Genomic DNA, 15,786 nt, shown 5'->3' on the forward strand with positions numbered 1-15,786 from the left:
TTTAGATATTCCATTTAGGTGCAATTACACAATATTTCTCTTTCCGTGACTGGCTTATTTCATTTAGCATAATGTCCTCAATGTTCATTCATGCTGTAGCACGTGAGAGCATGTCTTTTAAGGCTGAATAATATTCCATTGTATGTATATACTACATTTTACTTACCCATTCATCTATCAAAAGGCATTTAAGTTGCTTTAAATCTACAGTAGTAGTATGGTAACTTATCAAAGTCAACTAGAACAGCTCCTCACCAAAAAAGGTTCTATGGCATCTTCAAATGTAATACTTATCAGATATAAGTTGCTTTCACTTTTGAGAGTATGGCTCTCCTAAACAAGGTTGACTCATGCCTGAGAAGGAAGAATGGAATAAAAACTACATTGCTCTGACTGTTCTCACCTAGTAAGAGTGGTAACTGAGCAGAGCTTGACCAAAAGAAAAAGAAGTTAAGTCTCTCTAATAGAATTCTGCTAATGGTACTGTCAAAAGGCATATGAAAAAAGGAAAACAGGGGATGCTTATTTTTTATAATCAGATTATTAGAGAGAAATAGAATTTTGCTTTACTTAACAATCTGGTGTATTTCTATTTTTGATGGGCATTAAGATCATTGAGTAATTAGCAATTTATTGCTTTCATTAAAACATAACCTTCCTTATGTAATAAATAATAGCTGAGAAAATTCATTAATACCTTCAAAGACGGTATGTCATGAAATAAGAGATCATAAATTCATTAAAAATGAGTTTTATGATCAATCTTATGCAGGATCTATCCTATTTTTCAATCAAAATTTTCATTATCTTTCATAAAATAGCATAAAAACTCTTTAAAAACACTGTTGGCAAAAAAAACAATTCTTAGAATCTGATGAAGAGATTTGTAATCAAAACTTTGATACCTCAATTAGATCTATGTGCTGTTGGACAAGTCTAGGTAACTATATGCCAAGAAAATTACTGAATGCCATTAAAAAAATTACTCTGCAATAGTGTAAAAATGTAAGATTGCTTTCCAGATACTTCACAGTACAGTTTCAGTTTTAGAAAGTAAGCACTGATAAGCTTCGCATATGTAAAATAAACTACCTAACACAAATCTTCACAATAGGTTTGTGTATTGTAGTGCCCTTTGGCAATTTGGGGAGCCTACTGGACTCTTTATAGCATGCTTTTTAAAATTATAATTTACAATATATGGGATTAAAAAAGAAGCTTTGGTTATCAAAATGGTTATTAAAAAATTTTTGATATGTGGGGAATAATATGATTACTGACTGACTTGGATAGCAAGGTCTAGTGGTGTATCTTCAGAACTCCTAATTTCAATATACTGAAGTATAAATAGTATTGTGAGATTCCTAGAACAACTAATGTGACACAAAAACAGCTGTGATTTCTATTGGTGACAAAGTCACAGGCAATGTGAATGCTACTGTGATTTGTGATTTGTCACCTACACAATGGTAGGAAATTAAACTTTTGGTTAAAGGTTAGTAAAAATAAAAATATAATTTTCTCCCATTCAATTTCATGTACCCCTGAAGTTTGAACTCTGTGATCCTGTAGTGAAACATCAAGCTGAAGGTAAACTTTCTTTAAAAAAAATAAAAAAATTTTTTTAAAGGTTTTATTTATCCATTTCACAGAGATAGAGAACACAAGTAGGCAGAGAGGCAGGCACAGAGAGGGGGAAGCAGGCTCCCTGCTGAGAGAGAGCCTGATGCAGGGCTTGATCCCTGGACCCTGAGACTATGACCTGAGCTGAAGGCAGAGGCTCAAACGACTGAGCCACCCAGGGGCCCCGCAGTTTAACTTTCTTGAATCAGTATTTAGGTTGAACTACACAGTCTTATTTCTTTAATTGAATTAAGAAGAATGTCTGCTCTGACAGCTCTTACCTGAATTATTTCTGGAGCTACTTGCAAGGAAGGCAGATATTCTTGTTGAAGATACTGAACACATTCTGGGCCCTGAAAACCAAAAGATCATTATAACTGAATTATCTTGATATTAATGATGCATAAAAAGAAGTTAGAATGATACATGTACATGTCAAAAACAGTATGGTATTGTGATTAAGAATATAGTCTGGGGGTGCCTGGGTGGCTCAGTGGGTTAAGCGTCTGTCTGCCTTTGACTTGGGTCATGATCCTGGGATGGAGCCCTCCATTGGGATTCCTGCTCAGAGGGGGCCTGCTTCACCCTCTCCCTCTGCTGCTCCCCCTGCTTTTGCTGTCAAATAAATAAATCTTATAAAAGAAGAATACAGTCTGGAGTCAGACTGCTTTGATTTGAGGCTTGACTCTGCAAAATTTCTGGTAACTTGAGGTTACTTAATCTGAGTCTCAGTTTCCCCATCCGAAAAATGGAGTTATTGTGAGGGGTGTATGAGTTAAGAAATATAAAGATTTTAGAATAGTGCTTAGCATTCACTGCATGTTAACGTTATTTAGTATTATATCTATATTCTTTTTTTTTTTTTTTTTTGCGCTGCATTTCACTGCAAAATGCAAGTTATTTCCCCACCCTTGCCCCTTCTCTCTTTATTAAAGTAAGCCCTACAGCCACTGTGGGGCTTGAACTCACAACCCCAAGATCAAGAGTTGCATGTTCTACCGACTGAGCCAGCCAGGTGCCTTTCATCTTTTTCTTCAGTGTACTCTCCTATACTTAGTGCCCATGCATTGCCCATCACCTCATATAACCCCACTGTTCTCACTTAAAAATTAAGTGTTGTTGTTTTTTTTAAAATCAGGAAAAGTAAATGTGTGCCTCAAGAGAAAATCAGTCAAATGAATAAATGAGAAAATAGAACCAAGGGAGACATTTTTAAATAGAATATTCTGTTTGATTCACTTCTGTGTGTCTAAATCAGAGATTCCAAAAACTAGACAAATATTTTGGAATTACAAATACCATTCTCACTGTTTCTATTCATTTTTCATCCTCCTTGATTTTCCTTTTTTTTTTTTTTTTTTTTAAAGATTTTATTTATTTACTTGAGAGAGAGACAGTGAGAGAGAACATGAGCGAGGAGAAGGTCAGAGAGGGAAGCAGACTCCCCATGGAGCTGGGAGCCCGATGCGGGACTCGATCCCGGGACTCCGGGATCATGACCTGAGCCGAAGGCAGTCGTCCAACCAACTGAGCCACCCAGGCGCCCATTGATTTTCCTTTTTTAAAGGATTTTATTTTTAAATAATCTCTACACCCAACATGGAGCTCAAACTCACAATTTCATGATGAAGAGCTACATGCTTCACCAACTAAGCCAGCCAGGTGCCCCCCTTGACGTTCTATTATGACTCTTATGACTCTTTTCTCTTAACATTCATACCTCTGGTTACACTTTTAGCTTTCTCTTAACTCTTGCTTTAGCCAGGGTTTTTCTATTCTGGTCTTAAACAGTCTCATTCGTTCCTACCACTTTGCACTGACTATACACTGTGGACTCCAAAATCAGTATTTAGTTCTAACTGCCTCAGACCCATATTCCAAACTGCTCTCTGAATCTGCTTCAAGCTATCCTCAATTATAACCTTAGTGCCCACTGACTTCCCAACTTTTCATATATGACACAAGGCTTTTTACCACCTAGTCCTATTTTACTTTTTAGCTATGACTTTTACCTCCCTATTTTAGCTAAACAGGTAATTCTATTATTTTCTATCAAATCTACAAGGCAACGTCTACACTGTCTTCATATACCTCCTTAACTTTGCTCAGAATGACAGCTCCTCCTCCTGTCAGTCCAATGAATCTCCTCCTCCTGTCAGTCCAATGAATCCTAAAGCCTATCAAAAAATGAAACCAAGGGACGCCTGGGTGGCTCAGCTGGTTAAGCTGCTGCCTTCGGTCCAGGTCATGATCCCAGGGTCCTAGGATCGAGTCCCACATCAGGCTCCTTGCTCAGCAGGGAGCTTGGTTCTCTCTCTGCCTCTGCCTGCTTGTGTGCTCTCTCTCTCTGACAAATAAATAAAATCTTTAAAAAAAAAAAACCCAACAACGAACAAGACTACTTCTATCCTATGGCTTTCTCATACTGCCATCAGAGCCAAATTACTTGCTCATCTTTAGTCTCACAATATTACATTTAATATAGATGTATTAATTTATTTCTATTCAGGTACTTAACCCACTGAGTTATTTACACATTGTGTCCCCTGATTCTAAGTCCTAAAAATATTGGGGGACTTTTAAACTTAATTCATCTTTATATAGCTCCCCTGTTACACCTGCCCTGCATCCAATCCCCACATATTCTTCACCCTAGCATACAGCAGGCCTAGAGAAATTACTGCAGAAATGAAAACCCTCCAAATCTTTATCAGAATCAAAACCTCAAGTTCAAATGAGGGAGTGGACTGCGTGGAGACTGATGATACTTTTTTGAGGGGTTGGAGGAAGCTGCTCTGTGGGAGTGCCAGTCCTTTGTTGGCATCCTGGCTTTGAGAAGGTTGGAGACAAGAACTATTGTTTTTAAAATAAGTATCTGATTTTTATTTTTAAAATTATTTTTTTAAGTAGCCTCCATGCCCAACAGGAGACTCAAACTCACAATCCTGAAATCAGGAGCTGCATGCTCCACTAAGGGAGCCAGCCGGGCACCTCAGTACCTGATTTTTAAATGTTCACAATCTATTCACGTTACTAAAATATATTGTACCAGGTAAACAAGTCACCAATTGGATTTAGCCAGAATCACTTAAAATTTTACAAACAATTAGACTGACAAGAAGAACAAAACATTCTGAAGTAGTGAAGAACTCTAACCATTTATAGTACTTAAGAATTTGGAGAAATCTGGCTGTGAAAAGCCAACTAAGTCATGAAACGTGGATCTTTTTATAATTTTTTCACATTATTTGTCAAACCAAAACAAACATATATTTTAAACTTCTTGTTATCTAAAACATAAAGGACAGTAACAGATACCGTTACTTTCATTCAACCTCTTCCTCACCTTCAAAAAAGAACTAAATCAACTTTTACAAAAGATACAGTAACAAGACAAGTCAAACACAATTAAAACCATAACAAATCTCCATGTATGATGAAAACAAAGGGGCACACAATGCAAGGCTTACCCGTTTGAGATGAATTGTTTTCAATGTCACTGCACACTCAGATAAAGCCTATGAAAAACAAGTGTGAGTATTTTAATACACTTCATTTTCAGTTACTTGTCTCTTTATTTCCCTGGCCACTGCTCATTAACAATTACTCCCAAACAAGGGACAGAGGAAGGAAAGTGACAGGCATATGGAATAAGTGGGTTGGATAGAAAAAGGAATAAAATTTAAAAATGCTGTCTTAATGCACAGCGTATCAAATTATAAAATCTAGGTTTTACTAGGTTTTGGGGAAATGAAGAATGGATTCTGCCTGACATCAGTATTCTGAAAATGAGATCTAGGGAAACTACTTTCCAAGCAAAAGAAAGTTACTCTTAATGGTTAGGAAAACATTGTGCACAAGGTTCAGAATGAAAGTAGTAGAAAACTAATAACTCAATCAAGTTTTAGTAAGTGCTTACATCATGTACACTTTCAAGGTTCTAGAAAAAGAGGAGATGGAGGCTGTTAAAGTTGAAGGAGCTGGATTTTACATATGAAACTTAAGTATCAGGATTCAGTAAGAATATACAAAAGGTTGAGAAAATATCAATCTTTTAAAAATGAATCCTAATTTGAAATTAATTAAAAATAATGGCAATGAGACTAATATAGTCAGCCTGGCATTAAAGAAATTGTGAGTTAGAATACACAAGATGTACACAAGGTAAACAAAGATTCCTAGGTGCTTACCAACACTGTTTGTGCATCTGCCAGGTCAAAGGTTTGTTTTAAAGGTGCTAGGAAACATGCGGGGACAATGTGCTTATAAACAAAATCAGCAAATCCCACTGGTCCATCTTTACCTCCTGTCAAGAGAATTCAAATTTTCATCTTGTATAAAAAGAAAGTCAATTAGTTATCACTGGGCACAGTTAACTCCCAGCTCCTGTCTATGTTAGAGCCAGGGTTCCATTTCATCTCTAAGGGTCTTAAGAAACAGGTTGTGGAATGAAGTTTTTTGTTTTTTTTATTTTTTAAAATTCTCTTACCCCAGAGTTCTACCAACTTGGAGAGGATGATAAAACAGGTTTTCTGTGCAATTGGATCTGGATATTCAACTGCTCCTTGGATAACAGTCACCAGCACTCGTTCTACATTCTCTGCACCTGAAGAGAAATAAAAATTTGAGTTTAATCTTAAAATTTATTTGAGAGAGAAAGAGAGCACGAGTGAGGTTAGAGGAAGAATCTTCCAGTAGACTCCCCACTGAGCAGGGAACCTGACATGGGGATCCATCCCACAATCCTGACATCATGACCTGAGCTGAAACCAAGAGTCCGACATTTAATGGACTGACTGAGATACCCAGGCGCCCTAAGTTTAATTTTAAAAAGAACCTAGAAAGGCAATCTGAAGCACTCTGTTGTTTCTTTTCTTGTAAAAGATTTTATTTATTTATTTGAGAGAGAGAGAGAGAGAAATGGAGCAGGGGCAGAGCAGAGACAGAAGCAGACTCCCTTCTGAGCAGGGAGCCCAAAAGGGGGCTCAACCCCGGGACTCTAGGATCATAGAAGCTTAACTGACTGAGCCACCTGCGCAGCCCTCATTGTTTCTTTTAATTTTTATTTTTGGGTAATTTAATTAGCTTTTATTTTTATTTTTAAAGTTTTAAATTTTTTAAATTTACATTTTAGGTGGTTAACACACAGTGCAATACTGGTTTCTGGAGTAGAATACAGTGATTCATCAACACACATACATACATACAACACTGAGTGCTCATAATACCTTCCTTAATACCCATCTCCCATGTAACCCATCCCCTACCCACCTCCCTCCATCAACCTTGTTTGTAATCTATAGTTGAGTCTCTTATAGCTTGTTTTGCTCTCTCCTTTCTTTTCCCCATTCCCGTATGTTCATATTTTCTTTCTTAAATTCCACCAGAGTAAGATCATACAGTATTTGTCTTTTTCTGACTTACTTCACTTGGCTTAACACACTCTAGTTCCCACCCATGTCGCTGCAAAGAGCAAGATTTCATTTTTTGATAGCTAATATTCCATTGTATTTATCTGCCACATCTTTATCCCTTCATCAGTCCATGGACATTTGGGTGCTTTCCATAGTTTGGCTACTGTTAATAATGATGCTATAAACATCCAGGTGCACGTATCCCTTCAAATCTGTATTTCTGTATCCTCTGGGTAAATACCTAGTAGTGCAACTGTTGGATCATAGGGTAGTTCTATTTTTAACTTGTTGAGGAACTTCCATACTCTTCTCCAGAATGGCTGCACGTTAACATTCCCACTAATACTGCAAGAGTGTTTCCTTTTCTCCACATCCTTGCCAACATCTATTATATCTTGGGTTAATTTTAGTCATCCTGACAGGTTTGAGATGGTATCTCATCTGGTTTTGATTTGCATTTCCCTGATGATGAGAGATGTTGGGCAGCTTTTCATGTGTCTCTAAGCCATCTTGATGTCATTTTTAGAACAGTGTCTCTTCATGTCTTTTGCCCACTTCTTAACTGGGTTATTTGTTCTGGGTATTGAGCTTGGTAACTTCTTTTTTTTTTTTTTTTAAGATTTTATTTATTTATTTGACAGACAGAAATCACAAGCAGGCAGAGGTAGGCAGAGAGAGGAGGAAGCAGGCTCTCTGCTGAGCAGAGAGCCCGATGTGGGGCTCGATCCCAGAACTCTGGGATCATGACCTGAGCTGAAGGCAAAGGCTTAACCCACTGAGCCACCCAGGTGCCCCTGAGCTTGCTAACTTCTTTATAGATTTTGAATACTATCCCTTTATCCAATAAAACATTTGCTAGTATCTTCTACTCTGTCAGTTGTCTTTTGGTTTTGTTGACTATTTCCTTTTGCTGTGCAGAAGCTTTTTATCTTGATGAAGATCCTTTTGTTTCCTTGCCTGTGAGGATGTGTCTTGTAAGGAGTGGCTATGGCTGAGGTTAAAGAGGTTTCCGCCTTTGTTCTCCTCTAGGATTTTGATGGTTTCCCATCTCCTATTTGGGTCTTTTATCTATTTTGAATTTATTTGTGTGTATGATGTAGGAAAGTGGTCCAGTTTCCTTCTTCTGCATGTGGCTGTCTGGTTTTCCCAACACCGTTTGTTGGAGAGACTGTCCTTTTTCCATTGGATATTCTTTTCTGCTTTGCCAAAGATCAGCTGACCATACAGTTATGGGTTCATTTCTGGGGTTTCTATTCTGTTCCATTGATCTAGATGCCTGTTTTCATGCTAGCACTATACTATCTTGATGACTGCAGTTTTGTAATATAGCTTAAAATCTGGAATCCTGATACCTCCATCCAGGTTTTTCTTTTTCAGAATTGCTTTGGCTATTCAAGGTATTTTGTGGTTCCTTATAAATTTTAGGATTGTTTTTTCTAACTCTGTAGAAAATACTGGTGGTATTTTGATGGGGATTGCATTAAATGTGTAGACTGCTTTGAGCAATATAGACATTTTAACAGTGTTTGTCTTTCAATTCATGAGCATGGAATGCTTTTCCATTTCTTTGTGTCCTCTTCAATTTCTTTCCTAAGTGTTTTATAGTTTTCAGAGTATAGATCTTTTACTTTAGTATAGATTTATTCCTAGGTATCCTATGGTTTTTGAGGCAATTGCAAATGGGATTGACTCCTTGATTTCTTTTTCTGCTGCTTTGTATTGGCGTATAGAAATGCAACAGATTTCTACACATTGGTTTTATATCCTGTGACTTCGCTGAATTCCTGTATAAATTCCAGTAATTATTTGGTGGAGTCTTTTGGGTTTTCTACACAGAGTATCATGTTGTCTGCAAATAGTGTAAATTTGACTTCTTCCTTGCCAATCTGCATGCCTTTTATTTATTTATTTTTTTCGTCATATGATTGCTGAGGCTAAGACTTCCAGGACTATGCTAAATGTGGGGAGAGTGGATATCCCTGTCTTGTTCCTGACCATGGGGGAAAGGCTCTGTTTTTCACTACCAAGGATGATATTAGCTGTGGATCTTTCATATATGGCCTTATGATGTTGAGGTATGTTGCCTTTATCCCTACTTTGTTGAAGGTTTTGTTTTGTTTTTAAAGATTTTATTTATTCAGGGCACCTGGGTGGCTCAGCTGTTAAGCGACTGACTTTGGCTTGGGTCATGATTCTGGAGTCCCAGGTCCCGCAATAGGCTCCCAGCTCCACATGGAATCTGCTTCTCCCTCTGACCTTCTCCCCCTCTCAGGCTGTCTCTCACTGTCTCTCAAAATAAAATAAATAAAAATTCTTAAAAAAAAAAAAAAAAAAAAAGAGGGACGTCTGGGTGGCTCAGTTGGTTAAGCAGCTGCCTTTGGCTCAGGTCATGATCCCAGCATCCTGGGATTGAGTCCCACATCGGGCTCCTTGCTCGGCAGAGAGCCTGCTTCTCCCTCTGCCTCTGCTGCCACTCTGCCTGTGCTCTCTCTGACAATAAATAAAATCTTTAAAAAAAAAAAAAAGATTTTATTTATTTATTTGAGAGCGTACAAGCAGGGGGAGAGACAGAGGGAGAAGCAGATTCCTGCTGAGCTGGGAACCTAACATGGGGCTTGATCCCAAGACCCGCAGATCATGACCCAAGCTAAAGGCAGATGCCCAACCATCTGAGCCAGCCAGGTGCCCCTTGCTGAGGATTTTTATCAGGAAAAGATGCTGTATTTTGTCAAATGCTTTCTCTGCATCTATTGACAGGATCATATAGTTCCTATCCTTTCTTTTATTAATATCATGTATCACACTGATTGACTTACAAATATTGAAACACCCCTGCAGCCTAGGAAGAAATCCTACTTAATCGTGGTGAATAATTCTTTAAATATACTATTGGATTCAATTTACTAGTATTTTATTGAGAACTTTTGCATCCAAGTTCATCAGGGATACTGGCTCTATAATTCTCCTTTTCAGTGGGGTCTTTGGTTTTGGAATCAAGGTAATGCTGGGTTTGTAAAAGTTCTCAATTCATATAGTGTAATAAGACAAAACCATTTACAGAAGATAAGATCCCTCAGTTTTTACTAATCTGTATCTTAAATTTTAAGCATAAAACACTGAAAAGTAACTAGTCCCTTGTTATATTGCCCTCTGGATTTCTTACATAGCAAAATTCTCTATGTTGCACAAAACAGTCCCATTTATTTTTCAATTAGCAACAATCGCACCTTGTATAAACCTCATTGGCTACAATACTGCCACTGCACAGAGCTAGTCCCATTTACTTTTAATTTCAAAATGGCAAACTGGCCAGTAAGATTCAACTGTCAGGTCAATGCTCACAAGCTGCCACCAAACTATTTTTACCACCAAGGAATCAATTAAAGAATACTGCCCTATGGGCACCTGGGTGGCTCAGTTGGTTAAAGCTTCTGCCTTCCGCTCAGGTCATGGTCTCAGGGTCCTGGGATCAAACCCTGCATTGGGCTCTCTGCTCAGCAGGGGACCTGCTTCCAACTCACTCTCTGCCTGCCTCACTGCCTACTTGTGATCTCTGTCAAATAAATAAATGAACTCTTAAAAAAAAAAAAAAAAAGAATACTGCCCTAGGAAAAAGGGAACTGAATACAAAATATTTTTAAGGTCCTCTACACGAAATTGATTCCCACCTTGATAATAATGAACTGTCACCCCAGGGTCAAACACAAAACCACTTTAAAGTTTGATTTTTACTTCAACTAGCTCTTGCTCATACTGATGTACAACAGCAACAAGGCTTCAAGCAGATAATCTCAGCGTCCCACCTTGATTTGCTATGACTTCGCTCATTCCACTGCCTGTGACTGTTTGCAGGAAAGCAAAGTAACTCCTTCGCAACATTTGCTTCTCTAAAGCAGCAGACTGGTCATTTTCTTCTGCTGGTCGGAGCAATACCTCAAAAATTGCATGAAGTAGAGGCATAAACATTTGCTGTAAAAATGGAGATACCTGTATCTGAAGATAAAAACAAAAATTAATATTCAGAAACGTGAAAAATATTAATATAAAACTTAGAAAAACACATTTTACAAAAAGCCTTTACAAAAAGCAGAGTTTCTATTTAGGATATGTATTTACATAATTCTGTTGGCAAATATCAGTACTAGGACAAAAATCTGTGTTAGGCATATACATTATTTAAATCTTCAAAACTGTTAGCTCAACTCATTTCCTACAGTTAAAGAATCAGGTTAAAATAATAAGGATTCAGAGGCGCCTGGGTGGCTCAGTCATTAAGCATCTGCCTTTGGCTCAGGTCCTGACCCTAGGGTCCTGGGATGGAGCACCTCATGAGGTTCCCTGCTTAGCAGGAAGCCTGCTTCTCCCTCTCCCCGCCTTGTGTTCGCTTTCTCGCTATCTCTATGTAAAATAAATAAAATCTAAAAACAAAAACAAAAACAAACAAAAAACCCCAAAACAAGGATTCAGATATATTTCACAACTGAATACTGCCACGAATTATCAAGAAATGAATTCTGTTGCTAAATTACATGCAGAATTTTTAAGACTGGGCTCTCAAGGCTTTATGTGCCTTGATGCAAATTGCTTAACTTCTGTGTCTCAGTTTCTTCATCTATAAAATACAATGGTTCTCTCAAGGGCTATTAGGAGGATCAAATGAATTAATATACCAAAAAAAAGGCTTAGAACGGACTTTGAACAGAAAGCACTACAAGTTCGCCAATTTTATTTGCCAGCTTATACTTGGTTTACATTTCCTTGTACAATAAAACTGACTTTAGCACAATGAATTAACTTCAAACTTCTGCTTGGGCACCCAAGGTGCAAGTTTTTATTTACCTCTAGACATTTTAGTACTCAATGGCATTTTCATTTGCTTTTCTAAAACAGCAGACTGTTTCTTCAGAACAGAGCAGATAAGGTTTATTTTTATTGAAACATCCATTAAGCATGGCCTATGTGTCAGGTAGTGTGTGAGTCACTGGAGATGACAACAATATTTATGGTCTATGCCCTCTGTTTTTTGTTAAAAAACAAAACAAAACAAAATGTATCTAAAGATCAATATATCTAATTTGTAAGTCAGGAGATTCTCTGAGCTCTAAAAGGTCTGTGGTACCTTAAATTTGGCTGTAATCTGGTTGATAAGAGGAATGAACTCCTGGAGGTCTTTTGCTTCACAATCTTTGAGCATGTGTTCTGAGGCAGACGGGATGAACGGAAGAACTTCTTCCTCTAGGCAAATAATCATGCGATGAAGGAAAGTACGAACTCCACTTCTGAGAATATCCTTTTGCAGGGGACAACTGAGAGCTGGCAAGAATGTCTGTAAACAGTCCAGATAAACTTCGGAACAGCCACACTGTTTCACAGTCTGCTTGTTGCTGAAAGCTTTGCTGGTTCGGCTACACAAGCAAAATCAAGCAACTAGTATTAACTTTTTGCTTTAATAAAAGTTTTATGGAGTAATGAAAAATAATGCACAGCTAATTACACATTTGACAAAACTAAGAAGCCAATTATTTACATTCTATGTCACAACTGCTTCCATCTTTAACTAATATGGCTATTTGTACTATTATTGCTTCCAGGTGCCATTCCAGAAAGGGTTCAAATTAAATGAATGAGAGGTAATTGATATAAGCCTTCTAATGAGAACCCACCTAAATGTTTTACTAAAATCCTACTGATAAAGTACATAGAAAAAAAGAAAAAAAAAAATCCACTGCTATGACTAGGCTGTCCTAGACAATCTACAAACTCCTGATTTAAATTTAGCAAACAATCTTTAGAATCAAGTTATTTATAAAACGTAACATTAGCTTTTGCACTGAAGTACTCTGTAGAACAATTTCTCTGTGCAGCTTCTAAATAGCAATCACTGCAACTTTCATACTGTTATTGTTTGCCAATAAAATATATGGGCCAAGAGAAAGAAGAGGTAGCTTGGGTAGTCTTCAAGACAAAATGAGAGAGCTAAAAAGAAGCCTCAACATTATCAGTACCAGGGCGCCTGGGTAGCTCAGTGGGTTAAAGCCTCTGCTTTCGGCTCAGGTCATGATCCCAGGGTCCTGGGATCAAGCCCTGCATCAGGCTCTCTGCTTGGCAGGGAGCCTGCTTCCCTTCTTCTCTGTCTCTCTGCCTACTTGTGATCTCTGTCTGTCAAATAAATAAATAAAACATCTTAAAAAAAAAAATGATTATCAGTACCAGGACTGATCTAAGATGTCCCAGTATGTCACTGTTCTATAAATTTGTTAGCCAGGGACACCTGAGCGGCTCAGTCAGTTAAGCATCTGTCTGCCTTTGGCTCAGGTCATGATCCCAGGGTCCTAGGATTGAGCCCTACATCGGGGTCCTTGCTCAGCAGACAGCCTGCTTCTCCCTCTGCCTGCCGCTCCCCGCTGCTTGTGCTCTCTGACAAATATTCTTTTGGAAAAACAAAAACAAAAAACTCTTTGGCTAATCCCCTCAAACACATGAACAGTTTATTCTAAAGAAGTCAGAGGAGTGGGCACCTGGGTGGCTCAGTGGGTTAAGCTGCTGCCTTCAGCTCAGGTCATGATCTCAGGGTCCTGGGATCGAGTCCCGCATTGGGCTCTCTGCTCGGCAGGGAGCCTGCTTCCCTCTCTCTCTCTGCCTGCCTGTCTACTTGTGATCTCTTTCTGTCAAATAAATAAATAAAATCTTAAAAAAAAAAAAAAAAAGAAGTCAGAGGAGTTAACGCTTTAGACAGTTGTCAAACCAGAAATGCAGAATGTTATGTGATCTATTCCCTTCTTCAGCTAAATCTTCTAATTCACTGGGTTTAGAGAAGGAAGGTTTAGGTAATTCTCTCCACAATTCAGTCTTTGAAATATGGGTGTGTATGCCCAATTCTAACAGATCCATATAAATGGTTCTTTGTGTGTACAGACACCCAATTTACAATTTTAATTATAATCACACTCACCTGGCAAATCCAACAGCATGGTTCAGACAGTCTGCTAGTGATGCCTGTCTTTCTTCATCTTGTGCCAGCATCAATTTTTCTAACAGAATTTTAAACTTCTCCATCAATGGGGTCAACAGATTTCTCATTAAGGCTTGTTTCCGTTCAGCTGGATATTCACTATTAACAATCAGCACTCCAGCTGTCTCATAAATAAACAGTTGATCATCGCTGCTCAACAAAGACTGGTAACCATTCTCCTAGAAAGAAATTCAGTCCTATTGCTGTTTATCATTGTTCATTCAGTTCCTCTCATTTAAGCACATTAAGTCCCTCTATCAAAGCAGCTAAAGCATTTAAGTACCACTAGGACTATTACTGCTGTAGCAGTTGAGAAAACAAAGATAAAGGAGCTATATAAGGTAGTTAAAACATTTATACTTAAAACCCTATTAAGCAGACAACACCCAGTAAACACAATTTGAATGAAGTCTTTTTATATACTAAAAAGAGATTACAGGTATAGTACAAGCCCTTGTTTATATGATTGGTATAAAAAACATGAAAAACTTCTAATATTGATAAGATAATATGGCTAACAGGAATTTTTTTTAAAGTAGGCTCCATGCATATCATGGAGCCCAACACAGGGCTTGAACTCACAACCCTGTGATCAAGATCTGAGCTGACATCAAGAGTCAGATGCTTAAAGGACTGAGCCACCCAGGTGCCTGAGGACTTTCTGAATGCCTAAGTCTTACAAGTCAGTGTGAACTGCCATGGAAAATAGGCATTAATCAAATGAAGTACTTTAATATATAGGGTTCTATGATATGCAAAGATAATTTAACCATATAATTCATTAGTAACCTTTCATTCAGTCTAATTATGTAATCACTATATCCTAAATACTGATATTTACTTAAAAGAATAAAAGTTTCTTTCTTTCTTTTTTTTTTTTTTAAGATTTTACTTATTTGACAGAAAGAGACACAGCGAGAGAGGGAACAAAAGCAGGGGGAGTGGGAGAGGGAGAAGCCGGGCCGAGCAGGGAGCCCAATGTGGGTGGGGCTTGAACCCAGGACCCCTGGGATCATGACCTGAGCTGAAGGCAGACGCTGAATGACTGAGCCACACAAACACCCCAAATAAAAGTATTTTTATGTTTAACATTTCTCAAGTGGTTGCTCCAATAGAAACTTTTATCAAAATGAAAAAAAAAGTCAATGTCAGTATACAAAAACATGTAGAAGTCAAAACATAGTTACAAAGTAGCTCAACTTAAATATTTCTTGTGAAATGAAAACCAAAATATTGACCAGCTTTTAAATTTTACCCAAAGCCTTAAGCTACCCCCCAAAACTCAATAGAATGCATTCACTTAGCATGCTAATCACTAAGCCTGGCAGTCACTTAGAACGGCTAATATGATCTTATACTAAGTAGGAAATAATTTAGAAATTGAATTTTTCCTTCTCCATAAAATACTTCAACATTTAACAGAGGGCAGACCTTATCTCACTCAGACAAATTTATCAGTCAGCTCCTTTCCATTTTTATTCTTTCTTTTTTAAAGATTTATTTATTTATTGGCAGGGGGAACAGAGGGAGAGGGAGAGAGAAACTCAAGCAAACTGTGCTGAGTGAAAAACCCAACTGGTGGTGGGGTGGGGCGGGGGGCTTTAATCCATAAACCTGAGATCATGACCCAAGCAAAAACTAAGTGTTGGGGGCACCTGGGTGGCTCAGTGGGTTAAGCCTCTGCCTTCAGTTCAGGTCATGATCTCAGGGTCCTGGGATCGAGCCTGCATCGGGCTC

General features: G+C 38.0%; 1 protein-coding gene and 1 pseudogene across 1 annotated transcript in view; both read right to left on the reverse strand.

The window, feature by feature from the left end:
• XPOT (exportin for tRNA) overlaps positions 1-15,786 on the reverse strand; it is a 50,294-nt gene that overhangs the window by 7,944 nt on the left and 26,564 nt on the right. Inside the window, exons 17-23 of the mRNA XM_059402550.1 lie at positions 13,990-14,228; positions 12,157-12,442; positions 10,841-11,030; positions 6,113-6,229; positions 5,814-5,929; positions 5,094-5,141; positions 1,905-1,976 (exon numbers count right to left, since the gene is read on the reverse strand). Coding sequence (XP_059258533.1) covers positions 1,905-1,976; positions 5,094-5,141; positions 5,814-5,929; positions 6,113-6,229; positions 10,841-11,030; positions 12,157-12,442; positions 13,990-14,228 — 1,068 coding nt within the window. The remainder of the gene's footprint in view (positions 1-1,904; positions 1,977-5,093; positions 5,142-5,813; positions 5,930-6,112; positions 6,230-10,840; positions 11,031-12,156; positions 12,443-13,989; positions 14,229-15,786) is intronic.
• On the reverse strand, positions 10,161-10,309 carry LOC132020957 (U4 spliceosomal RNA; annotated as a pseudogene).

This window comes from Mustela nigripes, chromosome 6 (genome assembly GCF_022355385.1).
Source record: "Mustela nigripes isolate SB6536 chromosome 6, MUSNIG.SB6536, whole genome shotgun sequence".
Taxonomy (NCBI): domain Eukaryota; kingdom Metazoa; phylum Chordata; class Mammalia; order Carnivora; family Mustelidae; genus Mustela; species Mustela nigripes.